The sequence below is a fragment of the Heterocephalus glaber genome, unplaced genomic scaffold (genome assembly GCF_053883595.1).
Source record: "Heterocephalus glaber isolate CG9 unplaced genomic scaffold, H.glaber_assembly_v1.0 deba00001460, whole genome shotgun sequence".
Taxonomy (NCBI): Eukaryota; Metazoa; Chordata; class Mammalia; order Rodentia; family Bathyergidae; genus Heterocephalus; species Heterocephalus glaber.
In genome coordinates this window covers 3,789,466-3,811,945 of record NW_028258307.1, presented here as the reverse complement: position 1 = coordinate 3,811,945, position 22,480 = coordinate 3,789,466, and the positions used below count along the sequence as shown (strand labels likewise).

The 22,480-nt window shown below is 47.8% G+C and overlaps 1 protein-coding gene across 3 annotated transcripts in view; it reads left to right on the top strand.

Moving 5' to 3' along the window:
- Ephx2 (epoxide hydrolase 2) overlaps positions 1-22,480 on the top strand; it is a 36,063-nt gene that overhangs the window by 11,940 nt on the left and 1,643 nt on the right. For all 3 annotated transcript variants that reach the window (XR_015453352.1, XM_004848388.4, XM_004848384.3), the window contains 11 exons: positions 1,330-1,404; positions 2,428-2,523; positions 2,900-2,978; positions 5,532-5,566; positions 7,118-7,144; positions 9,219-9,304; positions 12,625-12,736; positions 15,962-16,033; positions 19,436-19,469; positions 20,469-20,571; positions 21,212-21,281. Coding sequence is in view for 2 of the 3 variants with exons in the window: in XM_004848388.4 (XP_004848445.2) it covers positions 1,330-1,404; positions 2,428-2,523; positions 2,900-2,978; positions 5,532-5,566; positions 7,118-7,144; positions 9,219-9,304; positions 12,625-12,736; positions 15,962-16,033; positions 19,436-19,469; positions 20,469-20,571; positions 21,212-21,281 (789 nt within the window). In the remaining variant the exon portion in view is untranslated. The remainder of the gene's footprint in view (positions 1-1,329; positions 1,405-2,427; positions 2,524-2,899; positions 2,979-5,531; positions 5,567-7,117; positions 7,145-9,218; positions 9,305-12,624; positions 12,737-15,961; positions 16,034-19,435; positions 19,470-20,468; positions 20,572-21,211; positions 21,282-22,480) is intronic.

Here is a 22,480-nt window from a genome sequence, read left to right as displayed (position 1 = left end):
TAAATAATTCTTTTTCTTCCTCCCCTTCTTCCTCTTCCTCCTCCTCTTTCTCCTCTTTCCTTCTCCTTCTCCTTCCCTGCTCCTTTTTGTTCTGAGATAGGGTCTGTGTTGCCCAGGCTGGTCCCAACCTGCTGGACTCAAGGGATTGTCCTGCCTCAGCCTCCTGAATAGCTGGAACCAAAGGCATGCTCCACTGCATGAAAACTCTTCCTGTGAGGAGCACGGTCCTTAGCTGCTGCCCAGGACATGCCACCCATTCAGCCCCACCTGGCTCACGCTGCCCACCTGACAGTCATAGGTCGGCTCTTAAGTAGCAACTGCCCCTCTCCCAGGAGGACAGGACTGCTGCATAGCCTCCCTGGGCAGCCTGGGGACCAGCCAGCACCTCAGGTCTGAGGCGCCTATGTTCTTCTAGCTTGCCCTGAGGTCTGTGGTCACACAGAGCCCACATGGGTAGACTTTCCCGGCTCTGAATTAGTGTAGACCCGGCTCCTCAGTGTGAGGGGAGAGGAGGCCGGGTCCTGGGGGCTCTGGTCTCCGAAACTCCTGTGCTGAGGCCCTGCCCCCCAGGACCTCAGAATGTGCCTGTACTTTGAGATGGGGTCTTCAAAGAGGAGATTAAGGCAGAATGAGGTCAGAGGCTGGGCTCCCGTCCAACCGACTTGTGTCCATGTAAGAGGAGGAGGTGGCGTTCAGACAGGCACAGAGGGCAGTCCGCGTGAGAAAGGGGAGAAGGTGGCCATCTACAGGCCAAGGAGAGGCCTCGGGAGAAAGTAGCCCTGCCCACACCTCCAGAACTGTCAGGAAAGAGATGTCAAAGCTGCCCAGTCTGTGGTGCTTTGTTTCAGCGCCTGAGGAACAGCTGTGGAGAGAACTCTACTTAAGTTGGAATCTTGGAGGTTTAGAGCAAGCACTGTTCCTTTCTTGCTTGTATAAAGCTCAGCTCGAGGTGCCCAGGGTTTCCTTCACCCTGTGAGTCAGGAATTAAGATTGATGCAGGATCCACTGTCTTCTGTTTGGGGCTTCTGAGGTCGACCAGACACCTGGCTGGAAGATGTGGAACAAGAGAATGTAGAGAATCATGTAGGAGTTTTTAAAACCAGACTGGGAGGTGGTCTGCATGTCATTGGCAGAACCTAGTCACAAGAAGGGGGCCAGGAAATGGAGTCCAGCTTTACCTGGAAGGGAGGTGGGTCAGTTACCAGAAGCACTCGGGAAGGGGTGGCAAAGGCGACCTTGGAGGTCTTTCACAGGAGCCCTAAACTCTCTCTGGGAATGGCTCCTGGGAGGAAGGTCCACTGTTTCTCTGTCTCTCCTTTGTACTTCCAGCTTCTCCAAACTGCACGCCCACTGCCAATGCCTTGCAGCCCAAGTGATGTGAGCCATGGGTTCGTGACCATAAAGGTGAGTCACAAAGGGTAACCCACAGAGGTGTTTGTGAACACTCAGCATTTTCAAGGAAATAGTACTTCCTGTAAGTCTCATTCCTCAGAAGTTGGTACTAGATGTGGACCCTGGCTCGGATGCCCTAAAGCAGTCAGCTGCTTAGTCAAACCCCATGGAGCAGTGGCCATGGGGCCCTGGGAAGCCAGGTACAGAGGTCTCTGCACATCTAGCCTGTGTTCTGGGTAGTAGAAAATTTTTCATTCAGCAGGTATTTATGGAACACATTTTTTGTGCCAGGCATGGGCTGGTACTGAGAGGCAGTGGTGAACAGGGAACCCACAAGGAGGATTAAGGGCAAAGGAAGCCAGGGCTGTGGAAGCCAGGGCTGTGGGAAGACCTATGCCATGGGAACAGGGCTGCAGAAGCCTAGCCTGGCCAGCAGATCTGTGGAGACACAGACTCCGAGCTTCGGGACGTCTTCATGGATTCACTTTGGGGTCTTTCTCCCTTTGTCTTTGGCTCCACTTAAGTGGGTAGGAAGAGGTCTAAGACTGTGGGTAAGGTAGCAGCCCTGACTGTGTCTGCCTCGCTGCAGGTGCCCTGGCAGGACCGAGTGTAGCAAAGCCTGAAAAAAGTCATATTTCAGAAACAAACAGCTTTTGACAACATAACCATGGAATTCTGCACATTACCATGAATATTATGGTCTGTACACAATCAGCCCCTGGCAAAACAGCACCTGAGACCCCAACGATAAGGAGGTGCATTAGAGAGAGAGGTCACAGTGTTTCTTTCTGCTGGTTCCCAGCCCCATTCTCTGAATGTCACAGTGAAAGCCACTTGTGATGGTGGCACAGATTGGCCAGTGTCTCTGCCCCACCGGCTTCATCTACATTGAGGTCTTTCACTGAGAAAGCTGGGCCACGTGAGCTGTGGTGACCCAGTGACAGGGCCCTGGCGAGGCCTGCAGAAGGGATACCTGATCCACCTGGCCCAGGGGAGACATGGTGGTCACCGCCTCTTCCCTCTCTCTCCTGACAGCCTGGGGTCCGTCTGCACTTCGTGGAGCTGGGCTCCGGCCCTGCTGTGTGCCTCTGCCATGGCTTTCCTGAGAGCTGGTTCTCTTGGAGGTACCAGGTAAGGGAAACTGAGGAAGGTCAGGCCACCCCAGTTCGAGAGGGGAGGGGAGGGGAGGAAGGCAGATTCCTCAAGCCCCTCTTCACCAGCTACTGGGAAAGCATTGCAGTGAATATAGAAACCTGCCAGGGCTTTGGCAGCAGAGGTGCTTTCTTAAGTACCTGTGGCACTGATGCAGGGCGCAAACCCCACCACTGTCATAGCAGCCCAAACAGGTGGGCCCCTTCCAGCACCAGGGTGAGGAGCCCAGGTGGTGCCATGTGATACCTGGGGTGGAGCTATTTGCAGGAGGAGGGGACAGGGAAGAGCAAGCGTGCAGTGTCAGCTTTGGACTGTGAGGCCATGCTGCAGCGGGCCTAAACTGTTTGCTTTCCAGATCCCTGCTCTGGCCCAGGCAGGCTACCGGGTCCTAGCAATGGATATGAAAGGCTATGGCGACTCGTCCTCCCCTCCCGGTGGGTTGGTTTACAGCAGCCGTCCTGTGTGGTTGAGTATCTGCCTGTCCTGCTCTCCACCCCACTGAGTGGTCCCGTCCTGGGGCAGGGCAGGCTGTCCTGCAGGGCATCTGACTCATCCCCCTCCTTTCCTGCAGTGTCTGGTGTTTCCGTACTTTGGGCCCCAGATGTTCCCAAAAGAAACTCAAAACCCATTCCCAAGGGAGCGTCCTGCTGGTCCTCAGCATTGTAGGATGCAGGAAGTACCATAGTTCTCCTGAAATTTTCTCACCTTGCAAAACTGAAAGCTGAACTCATTAAATAACAACTCAGTGCTTCCTCCTCCGGCACCTGGAAGCCCCCATTCTGCTTTCTTTCTGTGGGTTTGAATCTTCCAGTTGCCTCATAGAGGAGCAATCGTGCAGTAGTTTTCCTTTGTGCCTGGCTTATTTCATGTAGTATCCCGTGCTCCAGGGTCATCCACGATGTGATGTAGTGTATTGCTGGGCTTCCTTCTTGTTTAAGGTAAATGCTATTTCACTGCAAGCTCTCCATTCATTCACCACAGAACACTTGGGTTGCTTCCACCTTTTGGATACTTTGCATAGTGCTGCTGTGAACATAGGTGCGCAAATACCTGTTTGCCTGCTGCTTTCTGCATTTTAGGATACATGTCCAGAAGTAGAATGGCTGGATTCTGCAGTAATTTGGAGAATAGGTTCTTAAAGCAGTGTCTACGGATTGCAGTGGGAATCTATCCAGGGCTGGACATTAGACAGCCTGTGAGCCCCTAAGACCACAGGCAGGCTTGTGAGCATTTTCCTGGGGGTAGAGTCCTTTTTTTTTTTTTTTTTTTTTAATCAGTTTAGAGGTATCCTCAGCCCAACGCTTAAAATCCTCAGCAAGGAGGTAGACTGAAGCGGCCAGGTATGAGCATGGTTCCTAGTCCCTCTGAGAGTCAGTGAGCCACGCCCACTGCCACCTCTGTGCTGAGCTGCTGTGCATGATCACACCTGGCACATGTGGCTGTGATGCTTGCAGCCAGCTGACATGGCGTGAGGTTGCTCTGATGACCACCCACTTGGCCTCTGGGCATTTTGGGAGGGGTGTCATTCCCTCAGGCTGGTGGTGTTGGCAATGCCTACCCGGCCTTTTCAGTGACTCAGAATTTTAGACGAATGGACAGCCTCCAGCTCAGCCAGCTGGGAAAGTTAGCTAAGGGCTTCCATTTCCTAATCTACCTATTACAATATTTTATTTTTATTCACATATATTTCTGTCTTCTGTGAATCTCACAGGCATAGCTTGTGATTGTAATTCAGCATGGACACTAGCACATTATAAAAAGGGACTAATACACTAGTAATATGTTAGTATCCCTCAAACTGGAACTGTCCTGGACAAACTGAGACTAGTGGCCTCACCCTAATTCATTCATATTCATATTTCTCTCTCTCTCCCTTCCCTCCTCTTTTTCCCTCTCCCCCTCTAGCCTTCTTTCCCCATCTCTCCCTCCTTTCCTGACTTTCTTCTTCTCTTTTGGAAAACCATAATTTGAATGTTATCTATTGTTGAAAGATTATATCTGAGTTCTAAAGCCAAGCATCATGATTTGGAATACATAACACATACATCTCAGAGAACTTATGTGTAAATTTCATATCATTTGACACTAGAGTTTAGGTTGGTTTAAAATACTTTTCTCTTAAAATTTTGAACCCCCTGTCCCACCTACTGTGTCTGTGAAGAAGTTGCTGGACCTTCTGATCTATGAGGCATCCTGTCTGACTGCTGGTGTTTTTCCCTTAGTTTTGACACATTTAGGATATTTTATTTGTTATGTTCTGAAGTTGTATGATATTGTACATTAACACAGGTATTTTTCCATTCATTTCATAAATATAAATATCTCTTAGTTCTTAGAACTTTCGTTAAATTAATTCCTTGAACCATTTCTTCTATTTTTCTCTATTTTTCATTCTTTCCTTTCTTCTCTAGAATTGCTATTATTGATAAAATCTCCATACTCCCCAAAGCAATGTACATATGCAATTCAAACTTTATCAAAATTCCAATGGCATTTTTCACATAAGTAGAAATAAAAATTCTGCAGTTCCTATGGAATTGTGAGACAACACAAATCCAAATTATCTTGAGAAAGAAGAGCAAAATTTGAGGCACTTGAAGTCATACTTCCTGATTTCAAATTACCTTGTCAATCTGCAGTAATTAAGCACCCTGATACAGATGTTGGGACAGACGGATGAACCAATGGAACAGAATAGAGAACTCAGAAGTAAATCCACACAGATGCTGTCAGCCAGTCATTCACACGGTGCCAGAAACATGTGGTAGAAAAAGGACAGTCTCTACAAATCCTAGTAAGAAATCTGCAACAGAATGAAATCAGACCCCTATCTTGCATCCTACACAAAAGTCAATTCAAAATGAATGGAAGCCTTAAACACAATCAAATAACAAATTGTGTGTGTTTGTTCTTGCAAGTGGATTTTTTTAGTTGTTGCTATATTTTAACTCATGGGAATAAAATATATTGTTTATTTTTAATTGCAGAAATAGAAGAATATGCCATGGAAGTGCTATGTAAAGTAAGAAAGATCTTGGGTAACTTCCATAACATCTTTTCTATCCTGGGTTTTCACTGATACAAGGCAAAAAGCTTTGGGCCTTCCTTTAAACTTGAAGAAAGCATGTTCAGCATTTGGGAATGAAATCTTGTGGCAAGTTGAGATGATGCTTATAAATGATGGCCAACATGTATGGGATGGGAGTGTACTGGATCATGTGTTGCTGATGGCAGACTCGGGAGGGAAGGAATGGAAGGTTAAGTGCTCCCTTCCTGTGGGAGGAGGGGACTGTGATGTGTCCAGGTATAAATGCACTCTTCTTAGCTGGCTACAGAGCTCCCTTCAGAGTTTTCCAGTAGATAGTTCTGTGGACAGGGCCAGAGAAAATCTGTAGATCCAGGTGCTTCTTTCTGGAAAACATTTCTCTAGTACCAGGGATCTTCCAACAAATAAGCTGTTGAAGAAGAAGAAGAAAAAGGAGGAGGAGGAGGAGGAGGAGGAGGAGGAGGAGGAGGAGGAGGAGGAGAGAGGTTTCTTGTTGGAGGTGAAATTTTGGATCGCTACAGAAGCAGTATGAGATTCTGACTGCCCTGGAACTATCAACATTTATTCCATGTTGCCAGCTGGAATTTGCTGAAATGCAAAATGCCACACTTTGAGTTTCTTCTGCAGCAGGAAGGAAGAAAGTGCCGCAGAGATGAGGGCCAGGCAAACAGCAACAAGTTCTTGGTCAGGTTTGACAGCCAATTTGAGAGCCCAAAGGCAAAAGTATGAAATAGAAAATAGAAAGAAAGGGGAGTGAGGAAGAAAACTTTATTCGGCAGGGAGTGGTTTTAGACAAGAACATCAGCAGTGTCCCTAAAAGAAGAATGTAAAGATGCCCTGTATTGATTTCATGTCTCACAGCCCAGCTGCCTCTTTTGTGAAAGGGGAACTCAGGTTGCTCTGATTGCTGTTGCTGGACCACAGTTCTGCCTTCTTCCTCCTCCAGACCCAATGCCTTGACTCACCTCGTAGAGTCAGTGGGTCTGGATCCTGATAGAGAAGCTTGTGTGTGCAGCCAGCTTTGCAAGGCACCTTAAGAATTTCTAGGAAATTCTTCAGCTAAATACTTCATTAGTGGCTGTCTTAGTCCTCAGGGCTGTCAAAACAGAGTGCCACAGACTGAGCTCCTTAAACAACAGAAATATATGTCATCAGAGTTCAGAAAGCGGAAGTTGAAGCCTGAAGTATCAGCAGGGTTGATTTCTCCTGAGGCTGTTTTTGTGGCTTGTAGATAGCCATGCTCTCCCTGTGTCCTCATGTGGTCTGTCTTTTGTGTGTGTCTGTGTCCTAATCTCTCTCATAAGAACACCAGTCACACTGGATTAGTGCCCACCCTAAAAACTTCATTTTTAAAGACTCTGTTTCCAAGTTCAGTCACAGTCAGAGGTATCAGGAGTTAAAGCTTCAGTATAGGGATGGAGGAAGCTCATAATCAGCCCCCAAACAAATGAACACAGTAATTCTGATGTGGAACTGGCTGAGGTGACTGGACATAACTTCTGATTCTGTTTGTGTTTTCTTTCTTAGGAGATGGTGACCTTCCTGGATAAGTTGGTAAGTCACTGCGTGGACTTGCTGTCTTTGGAGCATTCTGTTTGAGGCTGGGTAATTCTAGAGAAGGTGGGTGACTTTGAGGTGTCCCCTGTTGGACCCCAGTCCTGGGGAGAGATAACCAGGGCAGAGGACGGCATAGCTTTGGGCAGCAGGGAGGAGGAGGGGGTCAAAGACAAAGGTGAAGACAAAGGTGATGTGGGGTCAGTTTGTTTGTCCAGGAAGTAGGGCAATACCATAGCTGGCTTCAAGTCAGGGAGGAGATCCTCGAGCACAGGGGAAGAAGTTGGAAAATGTCCTGTTGGCTACTATGTCACAACTTCATCTCTTCTGACACATCTAGAATCGAATGCCTTCCTTTAACATCACTGTCAGTGTCAATCTCAGTGATAATGAAAACCAGTCACCAAGGTGACTGGCGTAGCCCTCACACTGTGCTCCAGAGATGCCACTGTGCCCTGCCCGCTCCCTCCCCAGATTCAGCCTGGGACACGACTGTGGGATGGGTGGGGGAGGGCAGCGCCAGTCCATAGCAGAGAGAAGCCAAAGTAGCAGGGCTTAGCTCCTCAGTTGGATGTGGGAGCAGGGAGAAGACTCTGGGATGGCCACTTCAGCAGCAGAGCCCTGCACAGGCACAGGAGGAGAGAAGGAGGTGGAAAACCACCATCTGCATGTTCCCGCCCTGAGGAATTGGGTTGGGAATGTGTGTGATGGGGATATCTCAGTGGCAGAGCCCCATATGGCTGCCCAGTCCTGACTCTGTGACCTTCTCACTACAAGATTTGGAGCTGGCTGAGATTGTCTCAGACTGGAGAAAGACAACCTGTGGCTGCAGGTCAGCAAGGTCATCGAAGGGAGGCCTGGGAAGGGCCTGGGCCAGGCACAGATGAGGTGGTCTATCTCTGGGGGTGGAATTGGAAGTAGTGTGAGCAGACGAACTCCTCATGGACAGAGCCCAAGGGCTGAGCCACAAAACACTCCCAGGTGAGAGGCAGAGAGGGGAGCAAAGCCAGGGGCCTCGGGCCCTAGGAGGCCCAGGGCCACAGAAGCCATGGTAAAGATATATTGAAGGGGATGCTGCAGAATGGTGCTGCAAATCTGATTCTGCAGAATGGTGGAATGGGTAAGAACCAGGAAAAACCACACACAGTGGCTGGCGATTATGGTAGTAGCCTTTAGAGGGAGGTGCCCTGGACTTGGGGTAGCAGGGAGCAGCCAAGCTACAGGAGCTCAAGGAGCTATTTAGGGAGGTGACTCATGTAGACACTGCAAAAAATTTGACAATAGAAAGGAGCAGAGCCTGAGCTGGGCACAGGTCTATAATCCCAGCACTTTGGGAGGCTGAGGCAGAAGGATCACAAGTATGAGCCTAGCCTGAGCAACTTAGTGACTTAGCAAGACCCTATCTCAAAAAAAAAGGACCTGAGTTCCATCCCAGGTACCAAAAACAAAAAAAAAGGTTGGGGCTATAGCTCAGTGCAAAGGTCCTGGGTTCAACCCCTAGTAGTCCATAACCACAGGAGCCTGGCTTCCCACTTGTAAGATGGGTATGGAAGGTCATGGGAAGGTTCCAGGTCATGGATATGTGCATCCAGCAGAGTTCCAGGTCAGGGAAGGTGAGCAATAGAGGGCATGCATTGTCAGCAGGAGCAGCAGGAACAACAGAAAGGAAGGAAGAGGAGCAGGGTACTCTTGAACTTCTTGTGGATAATGAAGGGAGGGGAGTGAGGGTAGAATCATGACTCAGTGGAAGAGGAACTTGGAACGGGGAAGCCATACTTCTTTTCAGGGACAAAGGAGAACAGCAGGAGAATAGAATTTGATTTGAGGGAAGGAAGAGTGAGAAAAAGAACTCAAGACCAGTGCCCTTGCTCTTCTAAGAAAATCAGAAAGGCCAGTGGTTCCTGAGGTGTGTGGAGGCGTAGAAATGGAAGTTTGAGAAGGAGCGATATCTCAGAGAAACTACATTGGTGGAAGGGTCCTGAGCTTGGCAAAAGAGGCTTTCAGCTCTCGGCACCCCATTCTGGAAATGCATCTATGTTGCGTCACATCCGGTCCCTGCTTGCTCCTCCTACAGGGCATCCCTCAGGCGGTGTTTATTGGCCACGACTGGGCAGGTGTTCTGGTGTGGAGCATGGCCCTCTTCCACCCTGACAGAGTGAGGTGAGTGGGCCACAGGCTACAGGCATTTGCCAAGACTGGATTTGAACTCACTAGAGAATTGCTCCTCAGGGCTTTTTCTCCAAAAACACTCGACATCAAGGCAGTCATCTGGGAAAGGAACCCTTCTGGATTTTGGCTGCCATTGGCACATCCACAAGGAGGCCTAATGACTGCATGAATTACAAACAAACTTCTATCCCAATTACTGGCAGTGTGACAGATAACCCAGGACCCGAGTGGCCAGTGGGAGTGCAGGACAATAATGGCTGACTACAGGGAGGTGCTTAAGGGGTGTTGGCTTAGGAGTCAAAAAATGTGGCCTTCGATTCTGCCCTGAAGTGGCCATGGACAGATTACTTCACCTCTTAGATCTTCATTTCCTCAGCGATGGGCAGCAGCGAGAATTACTACCTGGATATACGGCCTGCAACATGCTGTAAGCATGTAGAGTTACATGGCACCTTGTGATCACTCTCACCCCATTCAAAGTCATCACTAGAGGGGCCTGTCAAGGTCACCTGGAAGATGACAGGCTTTGAACCCAGAGTGGAATGGTCTCTGTGAAGACACTCCATTTGAGCTAGTGAGCTGAAGGTGCAGCCTGCCTGATCCCCTGCCTAGCAAGTTAGGTAACACCAGTCTGGACAGCTCTCTGTGTTTACTTAACTAATCCAATACTTTTTTTTGTGCTGGGGATCGATCTCAGGACCTTATGCTTTCAAGGTATGGCCCTCCACTACTTTTTATATGGCCAAGTTTGTAAGAACCGAACTAGCGGAATGTTGTTCAGCCTCAGTCCCCACAGGATTATGTCAAACAATGAAAACAAGCAGATGTTTCCCTAAAATATTCTTAAAGTTTTTGCACTATCATTCTACTGACCCCCCTCCCCCACTATCTCACTCTGACTGGAAATAAAAGCTTCGTTCTTAAGAATTGCGTTCACCGGGAAATATTATAGGCATATTACATGCTTTTTGAAATGAACAAAAGGAAAACTAGCAATAAGCATGTGATTTCTACCTTAAAGGAGGAAAGATACCTTGTTGAGAAGTTAAAAACATTTAACCTGGCCAAAGTGAAGTTTTGCCTGAGTGACATCAGGTCCAAGGTACCTCTGGTACTCCAGGTTCCAGGTCCTCGCCTTGTTGTGCTTCCTCTGTCCAGCATGTCCATGTGTCCTGGTACTGGCTGCCCCTGTGCTAGCTGTCTTGGAGTAGCCTTGTCACTGCCTTCCTGTTCCTGGCCTCTCCTGCTAGGCCTGGGAACATCTGCTGTTTAAGAATACCGAGCACTGCCTGAATCTTCACTTTCCTGGCCAGATAGCGAATGGAAAAATTAAGACACATTTGTGTGGTATACATCTTTCAACCCGTAGTTTGGCTTTCCACTGAGATAAACTGTGGGCTTATTTAATGCAAGCTACTCACTTCTCTGTCCAAAAGTATCCTTTGTATCCTTTCTTTGCCAGCCTCCTGGAGATTCTGTTCCCAAGGGAAACTGGGTAGCTTTTTTTCTGATTTTAATCCCATTAGAAGTAGCATTTGTATTTAATCATCTCATTTTATAAGGGTAATTTTTTAATTTACAGAATGAAGTATTGGTCAAAGTGATTTAAAAACCCTATTCCTCTCAGAATAGGTAGTAAAAGCTGGAATTTCTTGACTTGTGATTTAAATAATGCTGAAAATAGGTTCATTATTGTAACATTAGAAGCCTATTGTCATGGATATAATTTATTTTATACCCCTGCCCTGCTATTCAATATGGCAGCCACCACCATGAGATGTGGCTGTTGAACACTTGAAATGCGGCCAGCTTGGATTGAGGTTTCAGTGTTGAAAACACGTGCCAGATTTCAAGAGTTTTGTGAAGAAAAAGAGAGAGGGAGGGAGGAAGAAAGGGAAAAGGAAAGGAAGAATGAGTGTGAAATATCTTACTAAGATTATTCATATCGATTATATTTGAATTATTAATACTGTAGATCTGTTGAGTTAAATATTACAGTTAATCTTACCTGTTTATTTTTATTTGTTTTATTCTGGCAAAGAAAAATTTTTAAATTGTATTTGTGATTTGCATGATAGATAGGCAGGCAGACAGACAGACAGTCAGACAGGCTGTCTGGACTTGCCAAGCCTCATCATCCCTTTCCCTGATTATTTCATTTGCTCTGATGATCCCATTCTCCCCATTCTGTATTTCTCTCTATTTCTTTTCTGGGAAAAAGTTGCTCCAGGCTAGGGTTGAGATAATGCTTTGCAGACCAGCCAGACTCACTGTAGTCCTATGGATGCTGTTTGAGCATTGTTTCAAATTCATGCCCCCTCTGTCCTATTGCTGTCACCCTGCCTCCTGTGATGGTGACAGTGCAGTGCTCTGCAGCTGACCTCTGGTCCCAGATTCTCACACTGCATCTGAGGGCTCTATCACTGCTTGATTCAACTTCCTGCCTACAACTTCGAGCCACTCTGCCCTTTCTCAGAAGCCCCCATGGCTTTCTTGGCTTCCTACAGCATCAAGTCCAGGCTCTGGGCTTTTAATGTCCAGGCTCCCCCCTGCCTTTCAGTTTCATGTTTCTCAAGATGCTCCTCTTCAGCCCACAGCATGTAATGGCATCATCTATTTTGCTCCATCCAGCAAAGCCATGAGCATTCTCCCTCTTTCAGTATTTGCAGGTCCCCACTCATGATGTGCCCCACAGGTGTTGCTTCCCCAACTTTTTCCACCCTTAAAACCAAGTTTAAGTGTTGTCTTGTCCCCGAGGTTTTCCATGATGCCCAAATTCAGATATTCTTGATCTCCTTTGAACTGTCAGGGTATTTCAAATAATTTTTATGGTTCATAACACAGCCACAAGATAATATAATTATGTATTTGTCTCTCTCCTTAATCTCTCCTTATTGACTTCCAATAAGTTCCTTGGAGGAGAGAGACTGTTTTATTTCTTTTATATTTTCTCTCCCTGGTACGTAACATAGAATTACACTCTACACAGAGGAGATACAGGGAGTCAATGGAAAAATGTATTTTTAAAATAATGTGTTTTTTAAAACTAGAGAGTCATGAAAGTGTCTACATAGTCTAATCTGTGTTGACATGGTGCATATAATACGTATGTTTCTTTAAGGCAGGTAGGTAAGGAATATTTCAGATGAGTAGATAAGAAAAACTATTGAGCTAGGAATTTTAAAATCTGAATTCTAATCCCCAATTGTTGTACAACACAATTTTTGTGCTCCATCCTTCAATGTTAACATGTGACAGCCTTTCTGGTTCTTGTGGACTATGTTCTCACAGGCTGTGTCTTGTTCCTGCAGGGCAGTGGCCAGTTTGAACACTCCTTTCATCCCAGCAAATCCCAAGGTGCACCCCATGGAGACCATCAAAGCCAACCCAGTCTTTGATTACCAACTCTACTTCCAAGAACCAGTAAGTGTGGAGTGCTGAGGACAATGATGCCAGCAGTACAGTCCTTCTTTCCTTCTCCTTGTTGGCTGTCCCCTTCCATTTCCTGTAGCATTAGTCAGAAATGATTTCACAGATGGGCTTGGATGCAACAGGCTGCAGAGCTTAGCAGGTCCCCTGCAGGTCCTGGTGGCACATTTCGGTGGGGCAGAGGGCACCACACTGGATTCTCCTGCTTCTTTGAAACAGTGGAGTGGTAGCTGAGGGCTCACTTGGAGCTCCCTTTCTTCCTTTCTGGCTGACAGGGTGTAGAAACCCATCTTTCTTCCTGGTGACTGTTCATGGCCTGTTACCAACAAGCAGGCATCTCTGCCCCTGAGAACTGAGCTTTGGGATTCTGGGTCAGAGAATCCCATGGCAGGCCCCCAGTGTGCTGCACAAGTGTGGAAGCTTTCTAGGTACCAACACATGTGCCAGCAAGATGCCTTTCAAAGAGAGTGGGACTCTGGGTGACACTGATGGTGGGTCACTGCCACCTTTGGGGTTCACTGAGAGGAAGAATACAGGTCTTGCCTCGGGAGAGTCTCTAAGCACGTGCCGTGGACCACGGTCCCAGCTACATAGGACTGCAGGACGCTTTGTGAATAGAACTCTGGTCATCCAGGAGCCCTAACTGCCCGAGCCTGGCCTTTCATCCTCATCCCAACACTGCCTTCTCTGGGACGCTGTCACCAAATAACTGCCCCCTTGGAGTCCCCAGAGCTGTGACCTGGGCCACTGATTGGGCAGGGACTCATCTTCTTCTTGGCAGCATCTGTGGCTGGTCATAAGATAGAGCAGAGCCTGAATATAGTTCCCAGAGAGGACCCCAAAGCTACATCCACAAAGTGCTTCAGTGACCCGAGGTCCTGAGTCCTTGTGCACTTGGAGAGGTCTCTTTGTCTTGTCCCACATCTAGCTCCTGTGCATGCCCTGGATCCGTGCCGTGGGAGCACATGGGAAGGAAAGGAGGCATTTGTCATCCGCCCCTTTGTGAGATTCAGTCGCAGCAGAGAATCGATGGTGGCCTCAGCATCATGACGAATACCTCAGCAAGACCCAAACACAGGAGGACGGACACTGCCTGTGATTGATGTGAAGGCAAAGGCTGGGAGAGCCCGTGTGTCATCGGTCACGATTCTAATTTGTGGCAAACAGTCTCTCTGCCCAAAGCAACTACTGTTAACTCAGGGATGCAGCTCAGTGTTCAGAGGGACCTATAGGGCGTGGACAGGGCTTCGTCCTCAGATTGTCCTTAGAAGAGCAAGAGGATGCTATAAGGGCAGTAAAAATAAATCAGAGGGCAGAAGGGTGGATAAATCTGTCTGTCAACATAAACAGCCCATCAGACAGACCGCGGGAGTGGCATGAAAGCAAAGCCTGGAAAGGAAGATGAGAGCAATGATGCTCTGGGTTTGTGCCCAGCCAATTCCATCAGACCCTAATTCACAGAAGCTAAGGCTGTATACAGTGGTGCCTCAGTTCATGAATGCTTCTGCACTCAACAAAATATTGCTTCAGTTCATGAACTCTGCATCCAGTGATAAACATGAACGTGGCCATCTCCCCCAGAATCAAGGAATGAATTAAGTTCACAAACCAAAGTACCACTGTATTTACATCCCATAGACCAATGCCAAATACCCCGTCTGTCCAGCTGGACAGAGCGGCCTCCTTTCATGGTCCTGAGCCCAGAGTTAAAGGATGAACTGAAGAATCCAACACACATGGTCTCAAGCCCCAGTGCCAACCCTGCTTAGTTGGCATGTTACTCTTCCAGGTCTCACTTTCCCTGCCTATGAAAGCCTTTCCTGACATGTAGGAGCCAGGCCAGTACATGCTAACATGTTGCTGTCATCTCTGCCCTTTAGGTTATGGAAGTATCTATTTGGACTGGCATTATCTATTTTTGGTCTCTTTTACCATGTTGTTTCCTGTGCACACACTCTGTATCTCATTCATATTTTTATTCTCACTGGCAAAGCAAGGTCATATTAGGCTCCCAACAAAAACAGAGGTCCTTGAGGCTTCCAGAGGGCAGGCCAATTGGGGGACAGAGGTGAAATGCAGTCTGATTTGGGGAAGCTGGGGGGAACCCAAGGCCCTGCATTTCTATCCAGCTCCCAGCTCCACACGTGAAGCAGCAAGACCGCCCCGTCTGACAGCGCTTGGTTTTTCCTGAATTACTGTGGCTGTCTCCTTTGGTAAAACTCTTCTTCCGGGCAGCCAGGGGAAACTTGCGTCTATGCAGTCCTTTTTCCTGCCTCATCCTCTGTGCTATTTCCTACCTGCCCAACTCCCTATCAATTCTTTAGGTCCTTTGAGCTTGTACTTTTCTCCACGTCTGCTCCAAACACTTGCACATAATAGTGCATGAGTATTTGCTAGATCTGTTCATGAATATTAACTCTATAAGAAACAACAGCCAAAATATTTCAGACGTTTAAATATATTTTTAATTGTCAGCCCCTCGCCAGCATTCTGGGCATCTTTGGTTTGCAGGAGACAGGTGCCTTCTGAATATAAAATACAAAGGATGACAAAAAGGAAAGAAAAATCAGAAAAGAAAAGGAGCTCGCACACAGCTGCAGGCCCTCCCCTCCCTCTGGACTCCTCACTCCATCCAGCCCACCAGCCGGGGCCACAGTGTTGAAGGCCAACTGTAACCTATAATAGATCAAGTAATCATATGCAGTAGCACTCCTAGGAGGTAGAAGAACCTGGTCATCTGTCACCAAGAAGAATATGTGTCCCAGCTCTTGAGCAATGGAAATTTGCTGCTCTGTCCTCAGGAAGATAATCTTCCAGCAGTCTAATAGTCTATAACAGTCTGGGCCCAACCCAGAGGAGCTGGTTTTGACCTTACTACAGTAAAACTGAGATGTGTGGATGCAACTGGTTTGGAATTATAGTTTTGGCCTTTGGCACCTGTTGCTCAAAGTCCTGGGAGTCTCTCTGGTCTTATTACCATCCGAGTGCCTCCAAACTAGTCCTACACCCTCATCCCACCCATAAATCCACGTGACCTGGGGGTCCACACTTAGCATCTTGTATTTCAATCTTTTCTTGAATATGTATTTCCAAGTGACTGATCGTCATGACACTCAGGTGGAGAGACAGTCATGGTGCTCCTTGCCTAAGGAAGAAGGGGGTGGACTGTGGTTCCTGAGGTGTTCAGGGTCCTTCATTTCACTTCCTTAACTGTTGCAGGGAGTGGCGGAGGCTGAGCTGGAGCAGAACCTGAGTCGCACCTTCAAATCCTTTTTCAGAGCCAGCGATGAGGTGAGGGAAGAGGCGGTCCTGGGAGGGAAAGAGGGGCCTGCTCTGAAGGAAGAAGGTAACTGGGGTCCAGCAGGGCCTGGAGTTAGCAATTTGGCCTCCTTATCCTGACTGCTGTAGTCAAGGTGATGGGGGTCCCCACTGTGCTGTCCCCTTGTTAGTGAGGAAAAGTCACATCCTCCCTGTCACACAAGACCCGACACGGTCATGGCAGTGATGGTTTGGAAACCATGTTATACACTGCCATTTAATCTGCGTAACTGACCTCCTCCTGCCTTTCCTTGGCCAGCAGAGGTGGGACGCTTTCCCTCCGCATCCCGCACCCTCTCCCTCACGTGGCAGTGCTGATCCCCTCTGCTGCTCTATGTACACTCAGCACCTGCTTGTTTTCAGTTTCTTTCTGATCACTTTTTGCATCTCTCTCATTCCTAACAAGTTTAGCTGCTTTCTTCTTAGAGTGCCTCCTTTAGTGCTTCTCCAATAAAAGCCTGTGATCCCAGCACTCTGGGAAGCTGAGACAGAAGGATCACAAGTTTGAGCCCAGCCTAGGCAGTTTATTAACTTAGTGGGAACCTGTCTGAGAAAATAAACAATAAAATAAGGTTTGGGGGTGAAGCTTAGTGCAAAGGCCATGGGTTCAATCCTCAGTATAAAACACACACACACACACACACACACACACACACACACACACACACAGAGTCTGTTAGTGGCAAACTCAGAATATTTTGGCCTGACAATAAATACATGAAAAAAATGTTCAACATCAGTGGCCATTCAATAAATTCAAATTAAAACAGCATAGATTCCATCTCACTTCAGAAACAATGGCCATCATTAGAAATCAAACAATAACAGATTCTAGTGAGGCTGCAGGGGAAAAAGGAACCCTTCTCCACTGTTGATGGGAGTGTAAAGTGGTACAACCACCATGGAAATCAGTATGGAGGTTCCTCAAAAAACTAAAAATAGAGGTTCCATTTGACCCAGCTCTTCCTCTCCTGTGTATCTTCCTGAAAGAGTTAAGAGATCATCACATCACAGTGATCCATGCACACCCATGTTTACAGCAGCACAACTCATAATAGCTAAATCTTGGAAACAGCCTGTGTATCCATCAGCAGGTGAATGGATAAAGAAGATGTGGTACTTACACACAGTGGAATAATACTGTGGCATAAAGAGCATAAATTTGAGTCATTTTTAGGAAAATTGGTGTCCTTGAGACTATAATATTAAGTAAAGGAAGTCACACACAAGCTTAAATAACGCCTGGCTTCATTTATATGAGAAACAACGTATTTGAATAAAATGCAAAATAAATACAGAAATAGGAAAAAAAAGAGAAAGTTATTGTAATCCAGCATGGCCAATGTTTCTAAAGGTATAATTTGATTGGGTATAATTGTCTTATGTATCTTACATGTTTTTTTGGCCTGTTAGTCTGGCTGTTAATCTGTGTTTATGGTAATTAACTTGATAAAGACTTATAAAAGAAAGAAAGAAATATGATGATTCTGGCAAAAATATTTTTTAAAAGACAGGACTGGTTAGGGCCAAGGATTTAGCTCAGTGGTGCCACTGCCTGCCTCACAAGCAAAAGGTCCTGAGTTTGATCCCTAGTACAAAAAAAAAAAAAAAGACAGGACTGGATAGGTAGGAGGAAAAAAACTGAGATGTGCTGTGTACATGTACCAGTTCGTTTCTCACAATGAATGTAATCATGCACTGCAAACATGTGCCAATAAAAAAAGAAAAAATATTTAAAAGACAAAATAAAAAAGACTATTTCTACCTGAAACATATTTTTGCTTTTAATCTTGAAGAATGATTTATCTGTGTATAGAATTCTCTTCTGGCATTGCTTTTGAGAAATCTGCCTCAAGTGTACATTTCCATATATTAATTCATTGCTTTATACATTTGTCATATAACCTGTGGTCTATTTCGGCTTTGAAGGGTTTTTTAACTAAAAATAAGCTATTTTTATTTATAAAAGTTGTATTTGGTACTTTTTCAGATCATTCCAATGTATTTCGATAATCTTGTTATATTCTTATTTTTTAGTTCCTTTTGTCTTTAATCATTTTATTTGAACATATTCATGATTGATTTTCGTTGCCTCTTCTGTTTTGTTTTGGTTTGTTTCATTCTGGAGAGTCATATTTTACTGACAGCTGCATTTGCTATCTCTTGCTAAGGGACTGTGTGTGTGTGTGTGTGTGTGTGTGTGTGTGTGTGTGTGTGTGGTGGGTGTTGTTATTTCTGTTTGACATCTCGTCTGTCCCAGCCCTTAGTCTTTACCATTCTGCTTCAGTTCAAACTGAGGAATTGGCCGTCTTGAGTGACTTAGCCTTTCTCAGGTGCCCCACATTGGTTGCATTACTTGCCCAGGTTTGCTTTATTGTTTGCTTCACAGGTCAGGCTTTCCTGATAGCACAGACAGTGTAAGTTCAGACACAAGCATGGGTGAGAGCAGGTTTGTAGATGTGAAGTTTTAGGAGAGCTCGTTTCGGTTTTCCTTTGGTAGCAAGCTTAGAAGAGTAAATTCCCTTAACATCTCTTGTCATGATGGGTGGATTTTTCCTAGTCTGTCCTTTAACTGAGGGTATGAAGCACTGGATTCATCACAGAGGGACAAGGAGTGCCTCATTCTCGATCGTTCATCCACCATAGGTCTCAAATCCCATCTCTTGGTCCAGCTGGTTGATCAGCCCAAGACTGGCCATCCCCATTGGAGCCATCTCGGCCCAGAACTTTGTCCACTAAGAAATGTTTGACTCACAGAGGATCCCTTGGTCTCTTGGGGACATAGCATGCTTGTGACAGAGGGGTCCGCTCTTATCTACCGTTTCACTTTCCATGGTTTCAGTTATTCCCAGCCAACCATGGCCCATAAACATTAAATGAAAAATTCCAAAAAAAAAAAAACAATTAGTTTTACATTGTGTACTGTTCTGAGTAAGTGTAATGATATCTCAGACTGCCCTGCTTGGGGTGTAAATCATCTCCTTGTCTCATGTTCCCAGAGAGAAAGAGAAGCCACGTGGACATACCTTTCATTACAGTATTGTTATAATTATTCTGTTTTCTTATTAGCTATTGGCAGTGTCTTTCTGTGCCCCATTTATGAAGTAAATATTTATCATAGGTGTGCACTCACATATCTTAAGTGTGTAAAAAAAAGCACATAGCTTATAGTGTTCAGGTCGGTCCAGTCCAGTCTACCTTGGGCATTCATCCCGAGGGTCTCGGAACAAATCCCTCTCTGGGGCAGTCTGCATAGCACCGTGCTAGCCTACGTGGACTTGCTGGAGTTTTGTTGTAACAGGGCTTTCAGAAGACCTGTTTCAGGATTCTTGCTTTGCTTTCCTGACATCCTTTCTAACCCTTTTCTTCCCACAGGGTTTTCTTCCTGTGCATAAAGTCACTGAAATGGGTAAGAGATGTTCCCAGGAGAGGGGAGCCAGCAGAGCCATGGCTTCTGCATGGGGTGGCTGTTCCCCCTCGGACTGAACCTTATTGTTGCCCCGACACTGGGTCCTTGCCATTATCCTCTTGTGTTTTATTATTAGTGATGCCACTGATTTGAGCACTTGCTGTTGGCATCAGGCACTGGGCTTTGCCCCTTGAGATAGATCATGTATAATTCCTGTAACAACAAGTCTGATATCATCACGATGATCTCCATACTACAAAACAGATCTCAGGGTTGACTTAGCCTGAAGGGCAGATCTGGGTTAAGTTAAACTCCTCCCTTCCTAGAGGCCGTCCAGTCCAAGGCTGCCTCCTTCATCCCTCCATTGCTTTAGGTTTTCACACACCCACTCCTTAGCGCATTCACTTGCTCAGCCACTCCCCCAGTGCATTCTGAGTATGCCCCTCCCACAGATACAGGGCCAGGGAGGCAGACCCACTGTCCTCATGGAGTCCGGAGGTGAGGGATGGAGCAGCAGCAAGGGGGTGAAAATAGCACGTGGCGTGCGCTCAGGTGGGGGATGAGGCACAGTGGAGCAGAAGTGCCAGCCTGTCACACCTGGTCATTTGGCCCTGTGACGTATGGCACAGAAGTCTGCAATGTACCTCGAGTCTGAAAGTAAGGAGCCAGGGCCATTTGGGTGCCAGCACTGACACCTTGGGGGTCCCCTAGAAAATGCATTGTCCCTCGGCTGCCAGTTGCCGGCCTAAGTGGCCCTCTCAGGGACCAGCTACTGCCAGGACACAGTCTGCAGCACAGATGGGATCCCACACAGAGAAGGTGAAGGAGGGTCTGCAGTGGACCCAGTTCCCTGGCCCCGGGGTCCTCGTGGCCACCAGGCAGCATGGAGAGAAAATCTTGGTAGCGACCTCTCCAAAGGGGAAAGAGGTTTAGTCTGAGCGCAGCCAGATGGGAGTGCCAGCCGGAGCGAGCACCGGTGAGACAAGTGGGTCTTTTCAGGAGGACTCTTTGTGCAGAGCCCAGAGGACCCCGGCCTCAGCAAGATGGTCACCGAGGAAGAGATTCAGTTCTACGTGCAGCAGTTCAAGAAGTCTGGCTTCAGGTACACAGAGGACGGTGCCCCTGACGTGGAGGCGAGGGTCCGTGGAGTGGGGCCCCAGCGGTCTCCCCATCCCAGTCTGCTGTGAGCTCCAGGCCCACCGTGCTTGAATGCCTCCAGTGTCAGGCAGCTCACCACCACCTGGGGCTCAGCTTACTTTCAGATAGCCCTGCTTGCTCTTTTTCATCCCTTGGGCCTCCCAGAAGGCAGAGGTTTTTAATTATTTTTCAGTTACAGCTCCCCTGAGAATGAGATGATGGTTCTGTCTTCAGAAAAACCCAAAAACCCACAGGAATAATGTTGCAGTCAGTTCAGGGCCTTTGCACTGCCTCCCAGTGCTCCTTTTCAGTGGGTTCTGGGGAGCAAGGTAGTGGCCCCCAGGTTTGGAGGGCTGCCATGCTCACCATACTCAGCAGCCTCCCAAACCCAGCACATCCCTTGGGAAAGCAGAGTCCTGGGAGTCCCCTGGGCTGCTCTCCGGTGGAGTCCTCTGCCTCTGCCCCTGGCAAGGGTGCTGACCCCCAGGCGTGGGTCCTGGGTCCTCTTGCCAGGCCCTGAAGAAAGCTGCTCCCCCCAGGGGTGCCTTGGGGACTGCAGCAGTGAGCCCCCAGAAGCTCACCTGCATGTTCCAACCCACCCCTAGAGGCCCCCTGAACTGGTATCGCAACATGGAACGGAACTGGACGTGGGCCTGCAGAAGCGTGAGCCGGAAGGTGAGTGCAGCATCCACCCTGATCCAGAGCAGAGGTTGGCACTCTGGCCAGGACCCTCGGTCAGAGCTGAGCTGCCTCCTGCTTTCTTCCCCTCTGGGGTTTGGGACAGAACTCCACTCGGGGCTCCTCTGGGGCCTCTCCCCCATGCATCACCTGGGATGATGGAGAGTGGCACTGGGGACAGCAGGGCTGGGTCCTGGCAGGTGGGCCAGGGTGTCTCCCAGGGCGACATGGTCAATGGACCCCAACCACAGGAGTGTGGAATGGTCTCCAGCCTGCCTTTGGCCTCTGGTTCTGTCACTTCCTGTTTGGGTCTGCGAGTCTGTTTCCTCATTCGCGGAGCAGATGATAGATTTCCAGTGCCTGGGTCTCCAGTGGGAACAATCTTACATTGAAGACATTAAAAAGCAGTATTGCAAGTAGCAGGTCTTGGGCAGCTCCCAGGGAGCCTCGTCAGCTCTGGGCTCCCATCCTGAGAGTGAACACACCAGTGATGTGTCGGCCGGGGAGCTGGGCCTCAGGGACACCGAAGCCACTGTTGCAGGCAAGTCCTGGTCTCCCTGCCTGGGTCTCCAGGCAGCACAGCACACAACATCGTAGCCTGAACCAGGCTGAGAAGCAGCTCGGCCCCAGTGACTGGGAAAGGCACGTGACTGCTCTGTCCCTCTGGGGCCTATTCTGCAGAGAGGACATGACAAGGACAGTGCCTCCTTCGACCAGGAAATGGGTTGTATGAGGAGTTGTATGGCACAGGGTACTTGTTCAACTAATTTTTGTCATCATCACCATTATAATCTGTAGCTGACAGAACTCACCCAGCTGCCACTCCACAGACCAGATCTGTCAAGCCGAGGGAAACAGAGGCACTGGGAGGGTGACCCCCGGTAGTGCAGGCTGGGAACTCCCCTCCTCCTCTGCTGTCAACCACCAACTCTCCTTCAGGCCTCTCCCACCCACTCTCATGCACCCTCGCCAGTTTACATTTTGGCTCAGAACAGTCTAGAATTTAATTACTCCCACAGCAGTGACTCGAGATTAGTTTCAGCCACAATGTCACCATGGAACTTCCTGTGGCTCCTCTGGAAGAGGGGTGTATTGAGAAGCCTGTTGCCATGCACCTATAGGCAAAAAAACCCCAAGTTCCCCAGCCAGGTCCTTGGAGGCAGCTTGAAAATGACAGACGTGGTAGCAAGAGAATG